At 35.4% G+C, this 21193-nt stretch overlaps 1 protein-coding gene across 1 annotated transcript in view; it reads right to left on the reverse strand.

Moving 5' to 3' along the window:
* Positions 1-690: 690 nt before the first annotated feature.
* Positions 691-21193, reverse strand: part of TBPL1 (TATA-box binding protein like 1) — a 29965-nt gene continuing 9462 nt past the window's right edge. Inside the window, exons 2-7 of the mRNA XM_036871774.1 lie at positions 7467-7645; positions 5894-5976; positions 5664-5727; positions 4056-4159; positions 3869-3963; positions 691-1852 (exon numbers count right to left, since the gene is read on the reverse strand). Coding sequence (XP_036727669.1) covers positions 1773-1852; positions 3869-3963; positions 4056-4159; positions 5664-5727; positions 5894-5976; positions 7467-7601 — 561 coding nt within the window. The 5' untranslated portion in view covers positions 7602-7645 and the 3' untranslated portion in view covers positions 691-1772. The remainder of the gene's footprint in view (positions 1853-3868; positions 3964-4055; positions 4160-5663; positions 5728-5893; positions 5977-7466; positions 7646-21193) is intronic.

A 21193-nucleotide genomic window follows, 5' to 3' on the forward strand; every position in this document is an offset into this window, starting at 1 on the left:
ACTGTTAATTAAATCTAAGTGGAAAACCTCAAATTTTTGAAACAGTCTGCCCAGAACCTATAACTTGCATTGAATTTTATTCTGTATATTTTTTGAGGTTGCCTATCCCACTGGATCTCAAAATGAAGCAAATAAACACAAATGTAAAAAATGAGAAAGAAGTCTTAAAATCACATATAAGTCTTTCCCAAGAAAGAAAATATAAAAGCCACTGGCCCCAACTTATGAGGGAGTGAGAGGCAGGGTAAGGGAAGGCATCGAGAAGAAAGAAGATAAAAATAAACATAAAAAATAATACGTATTGTTCCGCGCAGCTTTCAAGATTTTAGAATATGGTAGGGAAAATGGAGGTTAAGATGCTCCAATTTTTCACAAAGGTTTCAAAACATTTTGGAAATTCAAGGTTTTAGGGGAAAATTGTGTTGTACTATTACCTCTATTAATTTTAACTGAGAAGCTAATATGACTCTCCACTCAGCTTTATTTCTCGGTAAAATCATTGTTAGTTATACTAAACTCCTAAACACAAAGGGCCAAGCACCACTGCAGCCTGATCCTGTATTACCGTTCCTGGGCTCATGGGTGAGCCAGAGAGCCACTGTTTCACAAATGCATATTTATTATAACTTTAAGAGGAGCAATCCCATATACTGAGTAGTCGCACTTTAGCTTCATTAAATAAGACACAGCAAGGGGAAAGACTTATCTGGCAAAATGGCTTTCAAGTTCAAATTGAACTGTAGTATAATTACACTGTGGCACAGAGTCAGCTTTTGGGCACTTCTTGCTAAAACAGCACAATGTTTCAACTTCTGACAAGACTCTTAGTAAAGCCTTGAGTACCAAACTAAGATTTTTACTTTCCTATAACCAGAGTTGAGTCTTTCCAGAATAACAAAGGTACATATGAGGTACAACCCATCACAGCTTCTTTCTTATATTCCATCTTGTAGGTAAGAGTTTCTCTTTTCAAAACTACAACTTTACGACTTTTAAAAGATAGTTAACATTTTCTATCATGTTAAATTAGCAACATAAAACATTACGCTTAATTTATAAAGTTCTACTCCAGTTCCCTAGCATTTATATACATGTTTTTATTTCTAATCTGCAAGAAAAAAATTCCTATTTGATATTTGGTAACAGAGCATTAAAAGATACTATACACATGTGGCATATATGTACAAAATGCACTTCAAAAAGAAGCCAACACACTTTAGCAAAAGTCTAAGCTTGCATAGATTAAAAAAAAAAAAAAGAATTATGAATACAAATTTTGTTAAAATAGAAAATGGGGAATAGAATGGATATGAAGAGTGATCTTTTCCAAACTTTTATTTGTGCACATTCAATTGAAAAAGATAACTTTTACAGGTTCTTTGGTGCCCATGTTCAGCATACAAAAATGTAAAAGACTATTCACAAATAAAACACATCAGCTCAAACTGGAAAAAAATAATGACAACAACAAAACACTTTAAGGTAGTGCACACTGTGACAGCTCTGCTCGTGGGGACATGAAATTACTGCGAAAATAAATAGAATGTCCTTTTGTAAAAGCAGCAATGTCATGTCTTGTAAACTTCCTTTTTATATTACAGCAAGGTTTGAAATAAAATCCAAAGGGACTGGAGCTTACACTGTAGCCGTGAATGAATAAAAGAGTCTATTTCCTCAATTACTGTTGGTCCAGTTTTCCTTTTGTTTTGAGTCCAATGTGCAGCAGGTTTAAAAGGTGCTCAGTTTGGGATTCTAACCAATTACGTGATGACTTATAAAATTTCTTTCCTGCTTTCAAACACAAATGGGTATACCTGTTCCACAGCAGTAGCGACGGCCTTTACATTGGGCCCTGTAACAACACAATGGAGGAAGGGGTGTGAAGAGGCAAAAGAGCACTAGGAAAAGCTGATTTCCCAGAATTACAAATAACCAAGTACTTTAGAATTTATCAGGTTGTTTTAAAAAAATCGACACTTACATAATTATACACACAGTCACAGCAAGAACCAAGAGAAGATTTTTTATGGACAATTAAAGGGAATCAAACACAAAATGATGATATTCATCTTGTTTTAGGGCACCATTGTGGAAAGAGAGTATATAAAAAAACCACACAGACAGTCACAAAGTACCGTAATATGCTTATTAAAGGAAGGAATAACAAGCGGGACTACACAACTATTATGCTTTTGGTCACTGTAGTCTGGCTTTTGGTCAGGCTACGACTGAAGCTCAGGAGTATCGAGGAACCCAGCAGAGCTAAACAAAGCTGCTACCAGAGCGTTGGGAAACCAGAGGGCTGTTATAAACTGCACGGTCTAAACATCCCCACAAATTTACTACTATTTGGTACTCACATGTTTATTACTAATCTGGCCATTCACCCTTACAGCTTACTCTGCCCGTTAAAAAAAAAGCACCAGGGGATGAGGTTATGCTATGTATTAATTAATCGATATAATGCTAGGACTTGAAAAATATGTAGCCTTTCATCTAAATAGCTAAACAAATATTTAAAAAGGATAATGAAAAAATATTTTTATAAAACTTATTCTGAATAAATACGTTTTTTCTACTAACGTAAACTTACCTTTTGAAAGATCCTAAAAAACGTACATATGCATCCACTGTGAACCCTCTGAAGGTACTGACCATGTCTTACCCTGGTCCGATCCTTCCTGACTCACCTCAGTCCCTCCACAGAGTAGAGCTTTGCCCACGGGTACCACTCACTCAGTATATGTCCACTGAATTAACAGTTCATAGGGTATTCCAGAGGTTAATATATAATGCATACTAATTAACCAGGTCAATGGTCTTCAGTTTGCTACTATGTTGTTTAAATCTATTAATATATATTTTACATATGCATTATTTTCTTCCATACTTAGTAGGGACTTGTCAATAGATTTGGAGGCCTCTGTGAGGTCTGGGCTCCAAAGTGTAGAAACAGTCCAAAGAAGGAAAGAAATGGACTTGCTCCCCCATTTTTAAGATTCAGGCGTGACTCTGGCAAGAGTCTTTAAGTCTCCAAGGAAGATGTGAAAATCCATGGCTGAATCAGAACTAAAGCTTTTTCGTTGAAGGCTTACAGGTGTCAATAATTTTTATTTTCCTCTAAGGACTGAAGGAATAAAAAGAAAATTCAAGGACACTACAGAAATTTTCCTTAACTCAGTTTTGCCAAAGGTTGGGTCTGACTCTCAAGTAATGTCTCTGAACAATTTATAACCATAGTACCATTAAAAAAATCATCCTGCATGCTAATACTACCCTTGGACATCTATGCCTACCTAGTATTCTGAAACTACCCCTTCCAAGTAATTAAAACAATTCAAAAGATATAACAAAATACACATAAAACATACCAAATAGGTACCAATTATATATGAATATTTTGCTCATGTTAAACCTCTGTGAAGTTCATAGAATGGGTTTCTCTTGAGTATTTTAAATGCAAGATGTCATAAACTTAAAAATCATATATGAAAATACATACTAGAATATTTTTAATTCCAAACTGAAAACTATCCAAATGCCCATGGAACAATATATTCACATAGTGGGTCCTAAATAGCAGTAAGAATGGCTGATCTACAGCTACATGGAGCAATACAGATGAATCTCACTAGGGTAATGATGAAGATAAAGAAGACTGACACAAAATAGTATACATAAGATTTCAAAATAGTATATAAAAGCAGGTTAAATTAATCTACTGCGTTAAAAGTGAGGAGACTGGTTCCCCTAGAAGGGCAGAAGTGGCTAAAAGGGACAAAGCAGACTTTATCTCTATTTTGGTATGGGCACCTCTTATCTCATTCAATCCATAATTGACAAGCTTGGTTTCAATATCATAAAATACCTGTTACTGTGATACTTCCTGTTGAAAAAATCTGTAATGTAGCTCTTAGAGATTTTATCCGGTAACACACAGCAGGATGAAGTTCAGGTTCGTAACTATGCAAAAAAAGCCAAAATTAATATAAATACTTATAGCCTGACAAGTAATTTCAGATTTGCTAAGTTATCTTGATTCTTCAAAGACCTACCTGGCATGAGGTCTATTGTTCTTTGTGAATTCTGGCAAACGTATTTCAAATGGCATGTTACATACTGCCAAAACGTTAACAACCTTAAAATCTGTAAATATTACCTTTAGGAGAGAAGTAAAACGAATGAATTATTTTGAAACAAACAAAAAAATCTGCTCATCATGGCAATCTTAATCATTGAATTGTAATCCTTAAATATAAGAACAAACAAGATAAACAGAAACATTTAAAGCATGGATTTAGTGTTTTAAGTTATCGGGGACTCCTTAATGCTATAATTAAAGGGGGGGAAAAGGGCTCAAAAACTTCATTAAAAAAATAAACAAAGCCTGAGATAACTGCATGATCAAAGCGCTACATCTGGGGTCTTCTGAATCTTATTTCAGTTTAATTTTTCAATACTTCAAACCCATTTAATATTTAATCTACTGGGATAAGAGGGAGAACAGTGAGGAAAAACTTAAAGCAGAGTCTGAAGTGTCAGAATGGAAAGCCATCACTTAAAACTCAGAAAGCAGTGGATACTGAGCTCCAAACGCCAGACTTTTTCTTATATGCAGTCAGGTAAAATGGCATTTCTGCGAGTTTAGTTAGATGTGTGTCTCTTTTGGGGGACAAAATGAGGAATAGTGTGATAGAATTGTGTTTTTAACTCACTGGGATTTCTCTCAACATTTCTAATATTATGCTAAGAAAAGAGGCTCCAAGGCTGCAAATAATGTCCTCTCAATATGAATAACTTCAGCCACTCCTACCAAGATTTTAATGGTTTTACCCTGTCATCTTTTCAACTGTCCCTAGTAAAACCACAAATCTGGATGAACTATCCTCCGACTCAGTACTGGCACAAGGCAGTGGGAGAAAGTCACAACACGTGCACAGTGGCCCCGCTGTCAATCATGGCTCTCTATCCTGCACCCCCACCCAGCACCAACACCCCCACGCCCCCCCCCAGCACCTCAGTGCCTTCCTAGCACCTTTCACCTCAGAGGAGACTGAAGTCACCCCCAAAATCCCAAACTGCCTGGGCTGCCTGTTCAGGAACCGAAGCTCATCTTTTTCTTGCATTTACTCATCATTTCCAAGTGACCTGGCAGGTCCAGGATATGTATTAATTTTATTCAAGTGCATGCCTCTACAAAATTATAGTTGATAAGGCTGGCCTGCTAGTAACAGTCATTTTACAAGGGTGAGAGCCTGCTAACCAGCGTGTCCGCGTCAACGGGGTCCTGCAGCTCCCGCTCACCATCCGGATACAGCATTCTTGTGATGATCAAAAACAGAATTTTTTTTTTTTTTTTGTGAGAAGTGAAAAATGTAAAGAGTTGAAAAGGCAGTTAATCTGTAAGGAAACAAGTCTCTCTCTCTCTCTCTCTCTATGGGGAAAGGATTTGGGAAAAAGCCAGGATTCCTTACAAATACCCACACGGGCAAGGTCTGCCACTAAATTTTTGTGTTGAAGGACGGTATTATACAATGTAGAAAAAGGTCAATCGTAAGAGGACTTTCTGTGGAGATTTCTTTAGTCCGTTAAAAAAAAAATGTTAACTTTACAAAAATAAATCCTTGAGTATCTGCAGCTTGGATAGCTTTTGAAAACATTACCTGAAATCCTAGTTTCTGGAGACTGCGGGCTAAACGTCTGGCACCAAATTTAGCTTCTTCTTCACTGTGGTTTGAAAGAAAGAAAAAGATGATCAGTTACACAGGAAATAAATTTTATACTGAGGAACACAACAAACTGTACGCGTGATTTTGTTTTTAAGTCTAGAAAAATGTCCTTCCCATGAGGGGAAAATTAAAAAATGAAAATTGAAAACCCAAGTAACATTTACCTCGTTGCTCCAGTGCAAATAATTTTTCCTGAGGACCAAATCGTAGCTGTAATTCTAGGCTTTCTAAGCTTCATTAATACTTTCTGCAAAAAAAGACAACCAAAACCCCAACAACCTGATTACACAGTGTTGATTTTCACACACGGTTCTACTCTATGTGGCCATTTCATGTTTAAATACTACACCAAGCTTACCCAAGACTGAAATAACTGTTCTCCAAATCACCCATTCTGAAATCAAGAACCACGCTGAACACAAAGAACGTATTAATCCAAAAGGACATTTAATCAATTAAAAATTCAAGGCCTGTATAAATCTCTCATTGTATACTTGAAATCAATGTACCACAAGGATGTACACACTCCAACTCTCGTTCCACTCTGTTCACATAACTGGAATTTGCAATTTGCATGCATCCTCAGACATGCCAAACTTGTTCACGCCTCAGGAGCTTTGCCTAGCTTACTTTCATCTGGAATATTCTTCCTTCAATGTTCTCCCTTCATTCAGGTCTCTCACCAGATGTCACCTCTACAGAGAGGCCTTCCCTGATCATTCCACCAAAGTACCCATCCCTTCACCCCTCCCTGATTTCTAACCCTGCTTTTCTCTGCTTCTTGGTGCCCGCCACTACTTTATACTGTGTCTTACAGCTGAGATGCCCATTACATATTCAAGGTCGATGTGCAAATCCGGAATGCGGGAGGAATGCTGGAGCTGGAGATGTAATTTTAGATTCCTTAGAAATGAAAGGCACTTAAAGCTATGGGTTTAGAAGAAATTACCTACAGTGTGAGCATAAATAGGTCAAGGACTAAAGTCCAAGATAAAATGTGAATTTAAATTTTCACCTCAGCTTTTCATTTATGGCAATATTTATTATATGGCCATTATGTATAAAAGAGATGTTTACTGAATATGTAGCAAATAAATGAATGAGACATTTCTTCTTAAAACTCTTGTTACATTTTTAGTTCCTTCTTTTCTCAGTCATATGCCATATTATCAAACTAGAAAGCTATTAAATCTGGGGAGACAAAATTTACCACAGATGCAAAATAAAATCTGAGCTAACATACATTATAAAATTTCATATGTAAGTGTGTGGCCGAGAAACATTGAGTTTATTCTACGTTTAACTGTCTTGCACTACCAGCTCGTCCATCAACTCAGTTTTCAGTTAACCTTCCTAGAAAAAATGACTTCTCTACCATATGGCATGCTAAGGTTCCAACGCAGCATTAAGCCTTTTCCTCTCTTTTTAGCAGATACATTTGCTCCTTTTTTAAAGTGAAGATGGCATTATGGATGAACCTGAAAACCTTTCATTGTGATTCACTGAAATTTTTAATTGAATTTAATTCATCTTTACTTAGTTTCTAGCATGAAGAACCAATGAAAATTTATCAAGGTATACTGGCATCTGATTTTTAGAGCTTAAACAGAGCCTTCATATACATTCTTAACTTTTATAATAAATGTATAAGGTAGTGTCATCATTGTTTACTTAGTATCTTCACAGCACTATAAAATTAGGCTAATGTAGCACACACGACAAAATTCAGATACTCACTCCAACGTCACGCTTATAAATTACATTTGCTCCCTCCAAAGCAATCTTCCTTAAGTTCAAATGGCATCTTGTTCTAAAAACACAGACTACATTTGTAATTAGAATGTCCAGTGCAACATCACTGTCTGCATCCATTGGGGTAGTTTAAAAACTTAGCTTCCCACCACGAAGATCACATCCTGAGAAATAAAACAAAATAAAATAATTAAACTCAAATGTTTTGTTAATATATTGTTCACAAGTAATCTTGAAAACTAAAATGCAAGAAGTCGATCTCATTACTTATTGTTCAAATGGTACTCAAATCAAATCATATCCTTTCTTCTCCCCACGAAGAATGTCACTTTTTAAAAGATAACATGTCATATAAAATCCTTCCAAATCTGGACCTAACTTTCATTCCTTAAAATTAATCAGTAACTTTTACACGCCAGGAGCTTGCCAGACGTATCTGTAGCAACTCGCCTTTACAACCACCATGCTCCAGGCGTATCGCAGTTATGGCCATTCTCCAAACACACCATGTTCAAGGGCTGGACTTTGTGGTCCCAATGTCCAACCATTAATGGTACTATAACCCACCTCATACAACCTGCAAGGGCTATAAAAAGAACGACCTACTTTTCCGCTTTTTTGGGTAGAGCCATTGACTTAAGTTTAAAGAGGCAGCAATATTAATTATAACATTTATTAACAGACTTTTCTCACTTACTAGTCATTCATTCATTATTCACTTACTGAACACCTCCATACACTGAGGATACTGGAGGAAAAAAGGAATAAGGCAAGGTCTTTTGTCCTGAAGGAGCTCACAAACCTGTGTGTGTACGGGGGAGCTCTAACAACAGTTACTTAGCACAAACAGCATTTTTATCAAGATCCCAAACTTCCAAATATATATCTTTTCAAAACTGTTCGAATTTCTATAACAAACAAGAACAAGTCCTTGTTTTTACTAAGCACATGATCCATGTCCAGCTAAATATTCTCTGAGTTTCCCACATCTTAAAAATAAGTAATGGTAATTCAGCTCACCTACCCCACAAAGAGAAAATCAGAAAATAGTAACAATACTATTATAATTATCTTTACAATTCCTTGAAGCCACAATATGAAAATGAACTAGGATTCTTTATAAGGATTCAAGTTATTATATGACTAAGGATTCAAGTTATTATATGACTAAAAAATGAAGAAGCCAAGAGTCCAAATAAAAGAAATTCAGTTTTGTTTTCCTGCCTTTTAGTTTCTGATAGGACACAATGAGAAGTCAGACTGAAACTTTTAGCATCTCTACAGGATCATATAGCATTGAACTCTGTGTATTACTTGAACCTCAACGTCATTCTATTTTCTCACTCTTATATTCCCTTCAATCTGCTTATCTTTTTGTTTCTCTGTTCTTTGTGTATGTTTGAGCAACCTCAAATGATTCTTATGTACAAGAGGTGGGACAGGGGTGGCAGTGGAGTCTGAGGGATAGATATATAGGTGGACAGATTAATAAGCAGAGGACAGAAACAGTTATCAGTGGTGATCTTAAGTGCAGACTCCATGTTTGACTCACCACCGACTAGTTCTCAGGACTTAAGCCAGTTATGCATTCTGTGTCTTGGTTTTCTCACCTGTGACATGGAATAGACAGTGCCTACCAGACAGTGTTATGGGAATTATATAAAGTGTATGAAAAGTACTTAGCACATATACTTGGAAAATAATAACACAAAAATAACAGTGATTAGGGATAAAAATAAGTTCAAATCCACAGGCAGAGCAGAGATTTCTTAGCATTACTTCCCACGATTACATCACAACCCAGATACTGAGCCACCTGCTATTTTCCTATTAAAATTAGGAAATAACTGTGAGGTAGAGGCTCCTGGCCGCTCACCCCAACATCTATTAGGGTCACTCTGTACTGGTCAAAGAAATGTAAAATGAATGGTTTTGTGTCTTTTGAGAAGTCTGCTTAGAGGGACCAAATTAACCAGCGAAGACCCTTTTGCCTTTCTGCTCTTCTTCATTCTTGCTGCATGGAGTCTGGACATGAGAGCTGGAACTCAAGAAGCCATTTGGGATCATGAGATTATGAGATGAGTATGGAAGAATAGTAAGACAGAAGCAGCCCGAGTCCCTGATACTGTGAAACTCCTTACTAGCCCTGTACTTTCTAATTCTAGACTTCACAAATGTGAGAGAAAAATCAATTTCTATCTTAAGCCCCCATGGTGGACTTTAGTTATATGCAGGCTGACTGACACACTCCCATGATAAGAGGCCACAAAAGCACTACGTAACAGAGAAATTGCATATGAAGAAACTATGTCAAATTTACTGTTTCTCATAGACTTTTTACAACAAACAGGCTAAAACAAATTGACTCAGATCTACTACCCTGAGTATTAAACTGTTGAACTGTCTGGGAGAGAATACAAGGATAACATGTAAGGTAAAAAATAAGTCAAGAAAGAAGGGGTAAAGCAAATCTTTGAGAATGCAAAGAAGCCTTAATTAATTTGAAATTAATTCAAAATTGATGACTGTTTCTATATATCAGCAACTTAAATTCTAAAAATGAAGTCATGGGCATAGATCATCATAAGTTAGGAAGTATTCATATTTTATATGAGTAAGCTGTCAAACAGTCTCAGAAGATATATCATTGCTTTAATAGGTTTTAAATCAAGGATAAAATAAGAGGAAGTCAGTACTTAAGAAAAAAAAAGATGCAAGGCATACTACATGAAAGATTCCACCTTTTTCAAGCAGTATCAAAAAAAAAAAAAGGCCCATTTGCAGTTTATCTATCTTGTAAAACAAGAGTAGTACTAATATTAACAAAAGATTAACTTCTTAAAGCTAAAGCATTTCATATCACTTTTTAATAGGATAATTCAAATGGCAATCCAGTGTGAAAGAGACAAATCTCAACTTCTACAGAGCATTCTGACAGCCTAAACATTACCCCTTTCAATTCTGAGTGAAGCTAAATCATTTATCAATGGGTAAAAAATTCTACCTGAGGGAAACTTTATTGTCAGCATTAAAGAGGAATGAATTGATTACTCTTAAAGTAGTTCAAAGGCTTAGATTATTCCTAAAAAATACACACACATAACTTTTTAAACACAGTTTAAACACACACACACACACACACACACTACTATAAAAAACATGGGGACAATTAATTCCCACTAGGGAAGAAATATTCCAAATTGCTTGTAACTATTATGGTACCTACAGTTAAACATATGGACCATTTATTTCACCTACTAAATTCTGAAAGTCAAAGACTACATCTTAAATGTTTGTACACACCCATGGCTCGGCACCATATCTGGCACATAGTAAATGTTCTCTTACTATTTGGTGAATGAATGCTAGAAAATCCAACATTTCAATCTTTAGCCTATATTAAATTTCTCATCTACCTAGAATTCCAAACTATTTCTTTTAATACTAGGCATGGAAAATTTTTTTAAAAACTAAAAGCAAATCTGAAACTTTACTTCCAAAGCCACTCATTTTCATATAAATGAAGAAGAGCTAAGAGTCTTTTTCTTTCCTACATGCCCCTTAATATAATATCCATGAAAATGCATATGTAGTACACTTTACTGTATTTCATGATGGTTTACACATAAAACTTTTTAAACTTGTACAGTTCCAAGGGAAATGTGTTTACGCAAATCCACAAAAAAGAATAGTATTTTAGAGTGGCATTTAAACTTACAAAGCTGTTAAGCCTGCTGACACTATAGCATGAAATATTTAAGATACATAAATGGCAAAAATGAACATCTATGTACCTACCACCCAGCTTAAAAAATAAAATTTACAATACAATTGATGTCTCCTCATGCACTTCTCCCAAATTACATGCTCATACCTTCCCTTTGGAGAAAATCTCTACTCTCGCTGAATTGTTTTATCATTCTCATATATTCCTCTTAAAGTCATGACGTATGTATTACGTCCTTGAACCCAGTAAGTCATGTTTTTAAAAAAAATACATTGATGGATTTGGTTTGCTAATATTTCAGTTAGGATTGATATGTCTATGTTTGTAAGTAGAATTTGCCTATAATATTCCTTTCTTGGACTGTCTTTATCTGGTTTGAGTATCAAGGTGACACTAGACTTATTAGACAAGTTAGGTTGGTTTCTTTTTTTTTTCTTGTTTTTATTTTTTATTTTTTTAAACATCTTTATTGGAGTATAATTGCTTTACAATGTTGTGTTAGTTTCTGCTGTTTAACAAAGTGAATCAGCTATATGCATACATATATACCCATATACCCTCCCTCTTGTGTCTCCCTCCCACCCTCCCTCCTATCCCATCCCTCTAGGTGGTCACAAAGCACCGAGCTGATCTCCCTGTGCTATGCAGCTGCTTCCCACTAGCTTTCTATTTCACATTTGGTAGTGTGTATATGTCAGTGCTACTCTCTCACTTCGTCCCAGCTTACCCTTCCCCCTCCCCATGTCCTCAAGTCCATTCTCTACATCTGTGTCTTTATTCCTGTCCTGACCCTAGGTTCATCAGAACTGTTTTTTTTTAGATTCCATATATATGTGTTTACATACTATTTGTTTTTCTCTTTCTGACTTACCATAATTCAAAAAGAGTCACGTACCACAATGTTCACTGCAGCACTATTTACAATAGCCAGGACATGGAAGCAACCTAAGTGTCCACTGACAGATGAACAGATAAAGAAGATGTGCCACATATATACAATGGAATATTATTCAGCCATAAAAAGAAACGAAATTGAGTTACTTGTAGTGAGGTTTCTTCTTTTTTTAAAAAAAATTCTCTGGAAGACAGTTTTAGAAGACCTTATCTGAAAATTGTGTGGACCTGTTTCTTGTTTCCTTGGGGGATTTTAAAATATTAATTCAATTTAAGAGTTTTAAGACATTTGATGTCTTCTATTTCTTCTTTAATCAGTTTTCCTAAATTAAATTTTCTTGGGACATTTTCCATTTCTTCTAAAATTTAAAATTTTATGGCATACAATTTTTCATGGTTTTCTTACAAATTTTAAAAACTCAACTTTAGTGTACTTATCTCTTTTTCATCATAGTATCATTAATCCCTGCTTTTTTTCCTATCATCAATCTTGCTGAAAAGTTTTTCTATTTTTTGTTTCTTCAAAGGACAGACTATTGGCAGTTAGTTGATCCTCTTTATTAAATTTTTTGCCTTATGTTCATTATTTCCTTCCTTCTACAGATCTATTTTTTTCCTAATTTCTTATATTGGAAAGTAAGTTGGATGCTTAATACTTCAGTTTTGAACTTTTTCTCTATTCTCATATGAACATTTAAGGCGATTATAACCAAGTGCTTTTGGTACACCTGAAGTTGGATATACTATGTTTTCATTATCCCTTGATTCTAACAATACTTACATTTCCATTATTATTTTTCTTAGACTAATTAGTTATTTATTTAGAAATTCTTTGCCTTTAGACATGTATAGTTTTTAAATTTACTGGTAATGAGGAAGTGCTAACTTAAAAGAATGAGTTACCACTATTTATACTGGTAAGCATCAAACACTGCTGATGAAGATGTATATAAAAGAGCATTCTCTTATAATTTGGAACAATTTCTACAGGAGATAATCTGGCAGTGTGTATTCAAATAATTAAAAATATGTGTATATGATGAATTGCAGTCAATCATTAAGAATGCATCTTGAGAAATTATTCAACTGAGCAAAGTATAAATAAGATTATACACTGCAATTCTGTTAATAACAGAAACCTAAGTGCCCATCTAGAAGGGATTGGTTAAATAAAGTATAGCAGTCTCATATAACAGACTACTGAACAGACTTTATAAATTACAACTACATGGATGTAGATGGAGGTTCATAATGTAAAAAATAAATATATGTTTGATAGAGTTCATTTTGGTTTACATATCTCTGTATGTATTAAAAATGCCAAAATGTTAACAATTATTCTATTCAGAGAATTGGCAACAGAGTGACTTTGGTAATTTCCCCACTGCCCGAGGCCTAATGTTAAGACATGGTTTAATAAGGTGTTTTGTCCTGTTTCTCAAGTAAATGCCTAACATGTGTTTGTCAAATATTTCCTTCTAATAAAAAGCAAAGTTGAAAACTGAAGCTGTCCTACTTCAAGAAATAACATATTTCTAGCACTGTATTAAAATGCATTATTGAAGTTGAAATAGCTTCTTCCCTGCTCACTGACTTTTATGGACAAGTTAGATCCTCTTTCCAGGAGTATTCGAACTACAACCTTAAAGCATCACCTGGAAAACATCGCCACCTCCTGGTTTTTAAGACAAATTACATCTGAGGCTACTACATTTAAAATTTTCCACACCAGGAAAGACATTTTAAACTAAAAGGGCACAATAAACACTGTTATAAAAACAATGCAAAAATAACCCTAAAAATCTAACTAAAAGCCAAAAGAATAAAATAAACATGAGAATACAGAAAAGTAGATTCTAGCTACTTTTGAGTGTACTTAAGTTGCATCTGAGGATACTGTGGGTGTGGGTCCTCAAAGGTTTAACCACAGAACTACTGTCCATGATTTGAGAAATGGCAGAAGGAGGGAAAGACTGGATATAGTTCAACTGCAAACACAGTGTGAACCCAGGTGGTGTCCTAGAGATCATTCTTCTACAAATAAGATACGCCATCCAAACTAACCTCATATTCTTTATAAAGCCCCCAAAATAGCAGCTTAGGAAAGAGACATTTTGTGTTCCTGATCCCAACAGATTACTCGATCGTCTCTCAACACATGCCTATGACACTAAGATGGACAAAAGCCTTTTAGAAAGAGGGTCTTCTTTCATATCTGTTTAATAGTACAGCATAAACCCTTACAAAAGGGTAGGGTGACTTAGTGTTTACATTTAGGTGTGTGATACTGGGTAAGTTACCTGACCTCTTTCTAAGTCTTAATTTTTTCTTCTGAAAATCAGTGATAACATCACTGCATCTCCCCAGGGGCTTTTAAGGATTAAATATGATTATTTATGTCAAGTACATAGCATACAGCATGTGTTCACTAAATGGTAGCTATAACTGTTTAATGGATTCACAGGTAGTAGAATATCACAACCAGACAGTATGATTTAGTGAATTGACACAAAACTTGAGAACAGCCACATTAACAGAAAAAAACAGAGATCATAAGAGGTTAGGCAGGGGTCAGGAAACTACAAGCAATGGGCCAGGGCCTGATTTGTTAAAAAAAAAAAAAAAAAAAAAAAAAGTCATACTGAAACACAGCCATGCTCATGTGTTTACATAATGACTCTGTGGCAGAGCTGATAGTTGTGACAAAAACCAAATGACCTATAAGCCTAAAATAGTTACTATCTGGTCCTTTAAGAAAAAGTTTGCAGATCCCTACACTAGCGCAATGGGGCAATAGCGATAAAATAAAATTTAATGCTAATAAATGTAAAGCTCACATTTTTATCTAGAGTCTGTCATACAGAGTAAAGTAAGTCAGAAAGAGAAAAACAAATATTGTATATTAACATATATGTGGAATCTAGAAAAATGGTACAGATGAACGGATCTGCAGGGCAGGAATAGAAACGCAGGCATAGTGTGGGCACTGGGTGGGGGAAGGGGAGGGTGGGATGAACTGGAAGATTAGGTTTGACACAAATACACTACCATGTGTAAATAGATAGCTAGTGGGAACCTGCTGTATAGCACAGGGAGCTCAGCTTGGTGCTCTGTGATGACCTAGATGGGTGGGATGGGGGGGTGGGAGGGAGGTCCAAGAGGGAGGGGATATATGTAAACATATACCTGATCCACTTCATTGTACAGCAGAAACTAACACGACGTTGTAAAGCAATTATACTCCAATAAAAAAATAAATAAAGTGAATAAAACATCTGTATATCATGGTCCTTGACTGGTTCCTGGTTTGAACAAAACAGTTGTAAAAGGAAATTTGAGTATGATAGATGACATTAGGGAATTACTGTTAATTTTGTTAGGTGAAATTACAGAGTGGTCATGTAGACAATTATGCTTATTTTTCAGACATGCATATTGAAATATTCACGGGAGAAATGCCATGTCTGTAATTTACTTTAAGATACAGGAATCTTCCACTGTCTGAACTCGGTAACAAATAGACTTGGATAAAGTTTCAGATGAGTCCCTCATTATCTGGAATCTTACCACAGGAACCAAACAAATTTGGACAATCTATTCTGAGGTACAGAATGAATCTGGATAGTAGGTATAATTTTAAGACAAAAAAGTACCATACTACTGCCTCATCTCTTACTAATGATTAAATCTAGGTGATAGGATATATGGGTATTCGTTACACTACTCTCCCTACATTTCTGTCTAAAAATTTCCATAATAATTTTTAAAAGCTGTTTAAAAAGAAAAAAAGAATTTCCTCACAATAGGTCACACTAAGACAACATGGATTTTAATTATATTACTTACAAAAAAAAGAAAAACTAGGTTAGAAAGGAGTATTCAGAGCAAAGGAATTACTAGCCTCTTTGCTACTAAAACATCTAGAATATCCTGACCTTATCATTTAAAGAGGGCACTGATATCCAGATATCCAGAGGAAAGTAGGATGGCATGAGATATAAAAATAGTTGTATGAGGAAAGTCTCAGGACATTTAGCACAAGAAAGGAAGGATAGCAGTTGCTCTCAAATGTCTGAATAAAAAGGAAACTGAAAGATCCAAATAAAGTCGCACGGAAGCAGGCCTCATAAAGCCACACCAAAAAGCAAATACCTGCAAAGCAGAAGCCTAAATGGAAGCTAAGTTTCCCAAAAAAGGGGAGGTAGGGCAAAATACTTAACCAAGTTCGGAATGTTATAGAATGATTCCCTTATTAGGTGGAAGATGCCACTAGATGGTTTCTAAGATGCCATATAATTCTCAAATCCCAGGATTCCAACATCTAACATGAAGACATACTATAGACAAATTTAGGAATTACATACTAAATTTCAATTTTCATTCTAGAACTATTATGTTAGTTTAGTTAAATTAACATCCCAATTCTGAACTTCCCACCCTCCCTTCAACAAGCATTCGTGTTCAAACGGGCAGTAAAGGGAGAAAGATGCACTGATGGGCAATGGCAGAGGCAGATGACCAAATTGCAAATTCTTTGTTTGGCATGGTGACATCACATCATGAAGACATTTCTCTGCACGGCCCAACAGCTTATACTTTATACCAACAGCCCTTGGGGTTGGCATTTTTGTGTTCTAGCCACATTAAGAAAGTTTTATTAACAGTATGCCTGGGCACAAAAACCCTTGTATATTCTAAAGGAAAGGATTATGTAGTATACCACTCATATAAAACAGTTAAATGCTTAAATAAAAGCAAAAGTATTTGATGTACAAAACCATGACTGCATTAAGTTAAACAGAAAGTTAAACTATCTTCATTACATATGTCTCCACCTTCTATCTCTGACTTAATCTAAATACCAATTCTGAAGACTGGTAGCAAAATGGTTATTACAATTTTTAAAAATCTACATTGAGAATTACAAAGATACTGTTTTTATTTTATTTTTTATTTTACATTGGAGTATAGTTGATTTACAATGTTGTGTTAGTTTCAGGGGTACAGCAAAGTGATTTAGTTTGTTGTTTAGTTAGTTTAGTTTTTACGTATATCTATTCTTTTTCAGATTCTTTTCCCATATAGGTTATTACAGAGAAAGATACCATTTTTTAAACAACTCTGAGGGTTGCCAGCAACTATCTATTAAAAAAAAATAGTAAAGAGGAGTATATTAATATGTTTTAATCAATGAAAATATTTGTAATGATGCCTAAAAGGTGGTGGAGGAAGATTTAAATGATGCTGATTTTCTGAAAATGACTGCTTAAGGAAAGATAAGTCAATGGTTTACACTGCCATGAAAAAGTTCCAGTATAAAAAAGTATTTTGCAGTTTAAGAATACATAATCAAATACTTACCCCATATTAATAATGCTTAAACAGTAGCCTGCTTAAGATTTTCACTATTTTAATATGTACTAATATGTATCTGTAAAGTAAGAAATCTTGGATGTCTAATGGATGCTATGTGACAGGGGGCTGACTCTGTTTCTCCCCTTATTTGCAAAATACAAACAACACTATTTACTCACCATATGATTGATCTGAGGGATTAATGAGCACCTCACAAATTATAATATGCTCTATTAAAGTGTTGTCACATTAGTCAATGCTAACATTAATATTAATTTTAACTAATGTACTATTATAAGAGGAAAAAAGTATTTTACTGACTACAACTTGAAATCTGGCGATTCACACTCAAAGATGAGAAATCTGGCATACAAATTCCTTATTATGTAAAAGCAAAATTTATTTTGGATAGATTTCTTAGTATTTCAATTACACGGTCTTAATATATGATTTTAAAAGATGGCATGTCATTTTCTGATTACATAAGAAATATTTAAAGAAAAAAAAAGTCATCCATAATCCCACCACAGTGATAATTACTGCTGTTTTTCTATGCTCATATAGGTAAACGAGCCTGCTAAATCCATATATTTATCTGTGTATATTAAACAAGATTGAGATCATATGTTTTGAGGCTGCTAAATCCATATATTTATCTGTGCATATTAAACAAGATTGAGATCATATGCATACGGTGTTGTATCTAGTTAACAAAGGATTTTATAAAAATCTTTTGACAACCTGAGGTAAGAAAAATAGCAATATTGAATTAATTGATTTTCCTTGAATACTAATGAAGGTGAACTTTTCAAATATGAATACTTGTATTTATTCTATGTTAATTGTCTCATATCCTTTGTTCATTTTCCTTCTGAGATATCCTACTGATTTATAAAAAGCTCTTATATGTAAAGAAATATCAGCCTTTTGCTTGCTTATGCTATTCCTTCTGCTAAAAATGATCAATCCCGACTTCTATATCTAGCTCATTCCTACTTGTTCTATAGCTCAGCATCACCTTCATTCAATCAACTCTATAACAATGAAACGGAAATCTAAGCATCAGGCCCAGTCCCACTGGATGGGGGTCCAGCAGTGACCAAGATCTGGCAGAGGGAACAGCTGGTGTTCTCAGCTCTGAGGTGAGTGAGCAGTGTGAACTGTTCGGATGTGAAGAAGGGCCAGCCTGGCTAGAGTGGGAAGATGGAAAGTGGCATGAGACCAGGCTGGAGATGCAGGCAGGGGTTAAATTATGCCTTCTAGGCCAAGTTGAGGATTTTCATGTTTATCCCAAGATAATGGTGGGCTAAAGAGAAGCAAGAAATGACATAATGTATTTGCTTTTCATGAAAATCTATCACTGCCATTTCTGTAACAGGAGAATGGACTGCAAGGTTAGAACAGGCAGAAAACCCAGTTAGGGTCTAGTGCGGCAGTCCTGGTGAGAGAGGACAGTCGTGGGAGCAGGGTGGATGAAGACGGAAGGAAGTAGATTGAAGAGAGACATTTTTGGGAGGCAGAGTGAACAGAGCTTTGTGACTGATGTGGGAAAGAGGAAAAGGGAGATGGAGAATGACTCCAGGTTTGTGGCCTAAGGTACTATCTACTGGGACAGGAACACTGAAGGGAGAGCAGGTTTGCAAGGGGAGATGGGAAAAGGAGGAGGGGTAAGGATTCTGTTTTGGACATGTTGACTTGAAGGAACTTGTGAGACATCCAAGAGGAGATACAGACAATCAGATAAGAGCCGCTGCTCAGGGCAGGCCTAGGTCTAGACTGGAGGTGAAACTTGGAAACCCTCATACAGAGGTAATAAAACCATGACGGGTAAAATAAGAAATCAAAGGAACTAAGACATCTGATCTCCAAGACTGAGCCAGAGCATCCATTACCATGATGAATGCTCCGAGTCTCATGACCACGCTGCTAATCGTACTACTACACAGCACTTTCCCACACTATAGTGAAATTTTGTATCTCTGTCTCCTTGGTAGACAATAAGCTCCTTGGACGTGTGATCAATTCTTACTTATTTTTGTACCCAAGTCTTGGAATAGTTCCCAAGGCATGAGACACATTCAATAAAGTGTCTGTGAGAGGTTAACTGTTAGCTTGAGATTATTAAAAAGCAGCATCTCTACACATGCACACACAAACACAAGTTTTAAGAGCGCAGGCTCTGGAGCAGATTACTTGTGTTAAATCCAGACTCTACCACTTATCAGTCGTGTGACCTTGGGGAAGTTATTTAACGCCTTTGTGCCTCAATGTCCACATCCGTGAGATAAGGCAGATAACAGCACCTAGTGCCAAGTGCTGGGAAAGCTAAAATTTCATGCAGAGCATTTAGCATAGTACTTGTACACGGTAAGCATTCAAATTAGCTATTCTTATTGTTACTATAATTATCTCCCTTTCTTCATCTTCCACGGATAGAGAATGTTCAAAATGGAAAAGGATTTCCAGTTATTCATTGTGTTCTCCAGCTTTGAACACAAAAACAGATCATGTTGCTTCAGGTCTAAAAGCAAGGGTAAAAATAAAGAATACAATTTTGATGTATCTGGTAAATGAAATCAGTTTTTAAAAAACAACTAAATTTAACAGTGAGTTAAAACAACAACAACAACAATAACAAAACCGTTTCAAACCAAACAAAACGTAGTTGTTGATTGTGTGGGTTTTTTGGGGGGTGGGGAGTGGGAGTCTGGAGGAGAAGTGAGAGAGGAAGAGACGGGGAGAAGTCTGACAAGTCTACTACAAATTACAAAACAGACATTTTGCCAACATTTTACTTAGCTAGGTACCTGCAAAAACAGGAAAACTGAATATTAAATTGCAACAAAACTATTCATCAAGTTCATTTCATTTAAAGTGTAAATTTATCATGTTCATTTTAAGTGTAAGGCCTCAGTTTTTCCCAGCAGGTCTTACATGCATCCCTATTTTCCCATATTATGAGCTATCATTTAAAAAACGAGGAAGTTTGTCTCTTTACAGAGAATCTTGATATTTGCCCTAAGTTACCCATAATAAGCAACTACAATTTGTGAGACTACTCTAGCCATTAAGCTGATGCTAATAACACAACAGAATTTTTTAAAGATTATCATTTTCTTCGCAAGTAAAAATGTTAATTAATTAGGTTGCTAAAAAACTGAATAAACCCTCTTTCAGCTTGTGGTTGGTGTCAAGGTTGGCATGCATAAAGTTCAATTTTTTCTGTAATCTGATTTTTATTTCAAAGGTATGAACGCAGGATTCAAACTTCAACTGCTGACAGCTCATCAAGAATTTAATCCAGAGAAAGCACTGCAAGTTGAAAACACAACAGGTGGAATTTCCTATTTTGACAGTTTCCTTTCAACTGCTTTTATAGTTTTACCCTTCATATAAAATGTCTGCTCTAATGGAGACAATCTGTTTAAGGTCTAGGTCATGTATGACTGCCATTTTTTAAAAAAAGGAAGGTAAGATTATGAAATTAGCTACTTGGAAAATAGTGTACAGAGTTCAAACTTTTCAGTTAAAAAATAGTTCTTACTATTTAGTAAAAAATGTAACATACTTAAATAAAAGCAAAAGGGACTGCAGAATGAATACTCTTTCCACATGTAAGCACCATTAAGAATTTCCTGTTTTACTCAGAAATGGGCAGATCTTTCACTGATGAGGGCTGTATCACTCAAAAAAGATAAATATGTAGAACTTGGCTGAAGATCAGAAGAAAGCCATA

This window comes from Balaenoptera musculus, chromosome 12, assembly GCF_009873245.2.
Source record: "Balaenoptera musculus isolate JJ_BM4_2016_0621 chromosome 12, mBalMus1.pri.v3, whole genome shotgun sequence".
Lineage (NCBI taxonomy): Eukaryota > Metazoa > Chordata > Mammalia > Artiodactyla > Balaenopteridae > Balaenoptera > Balaenoptera musculus.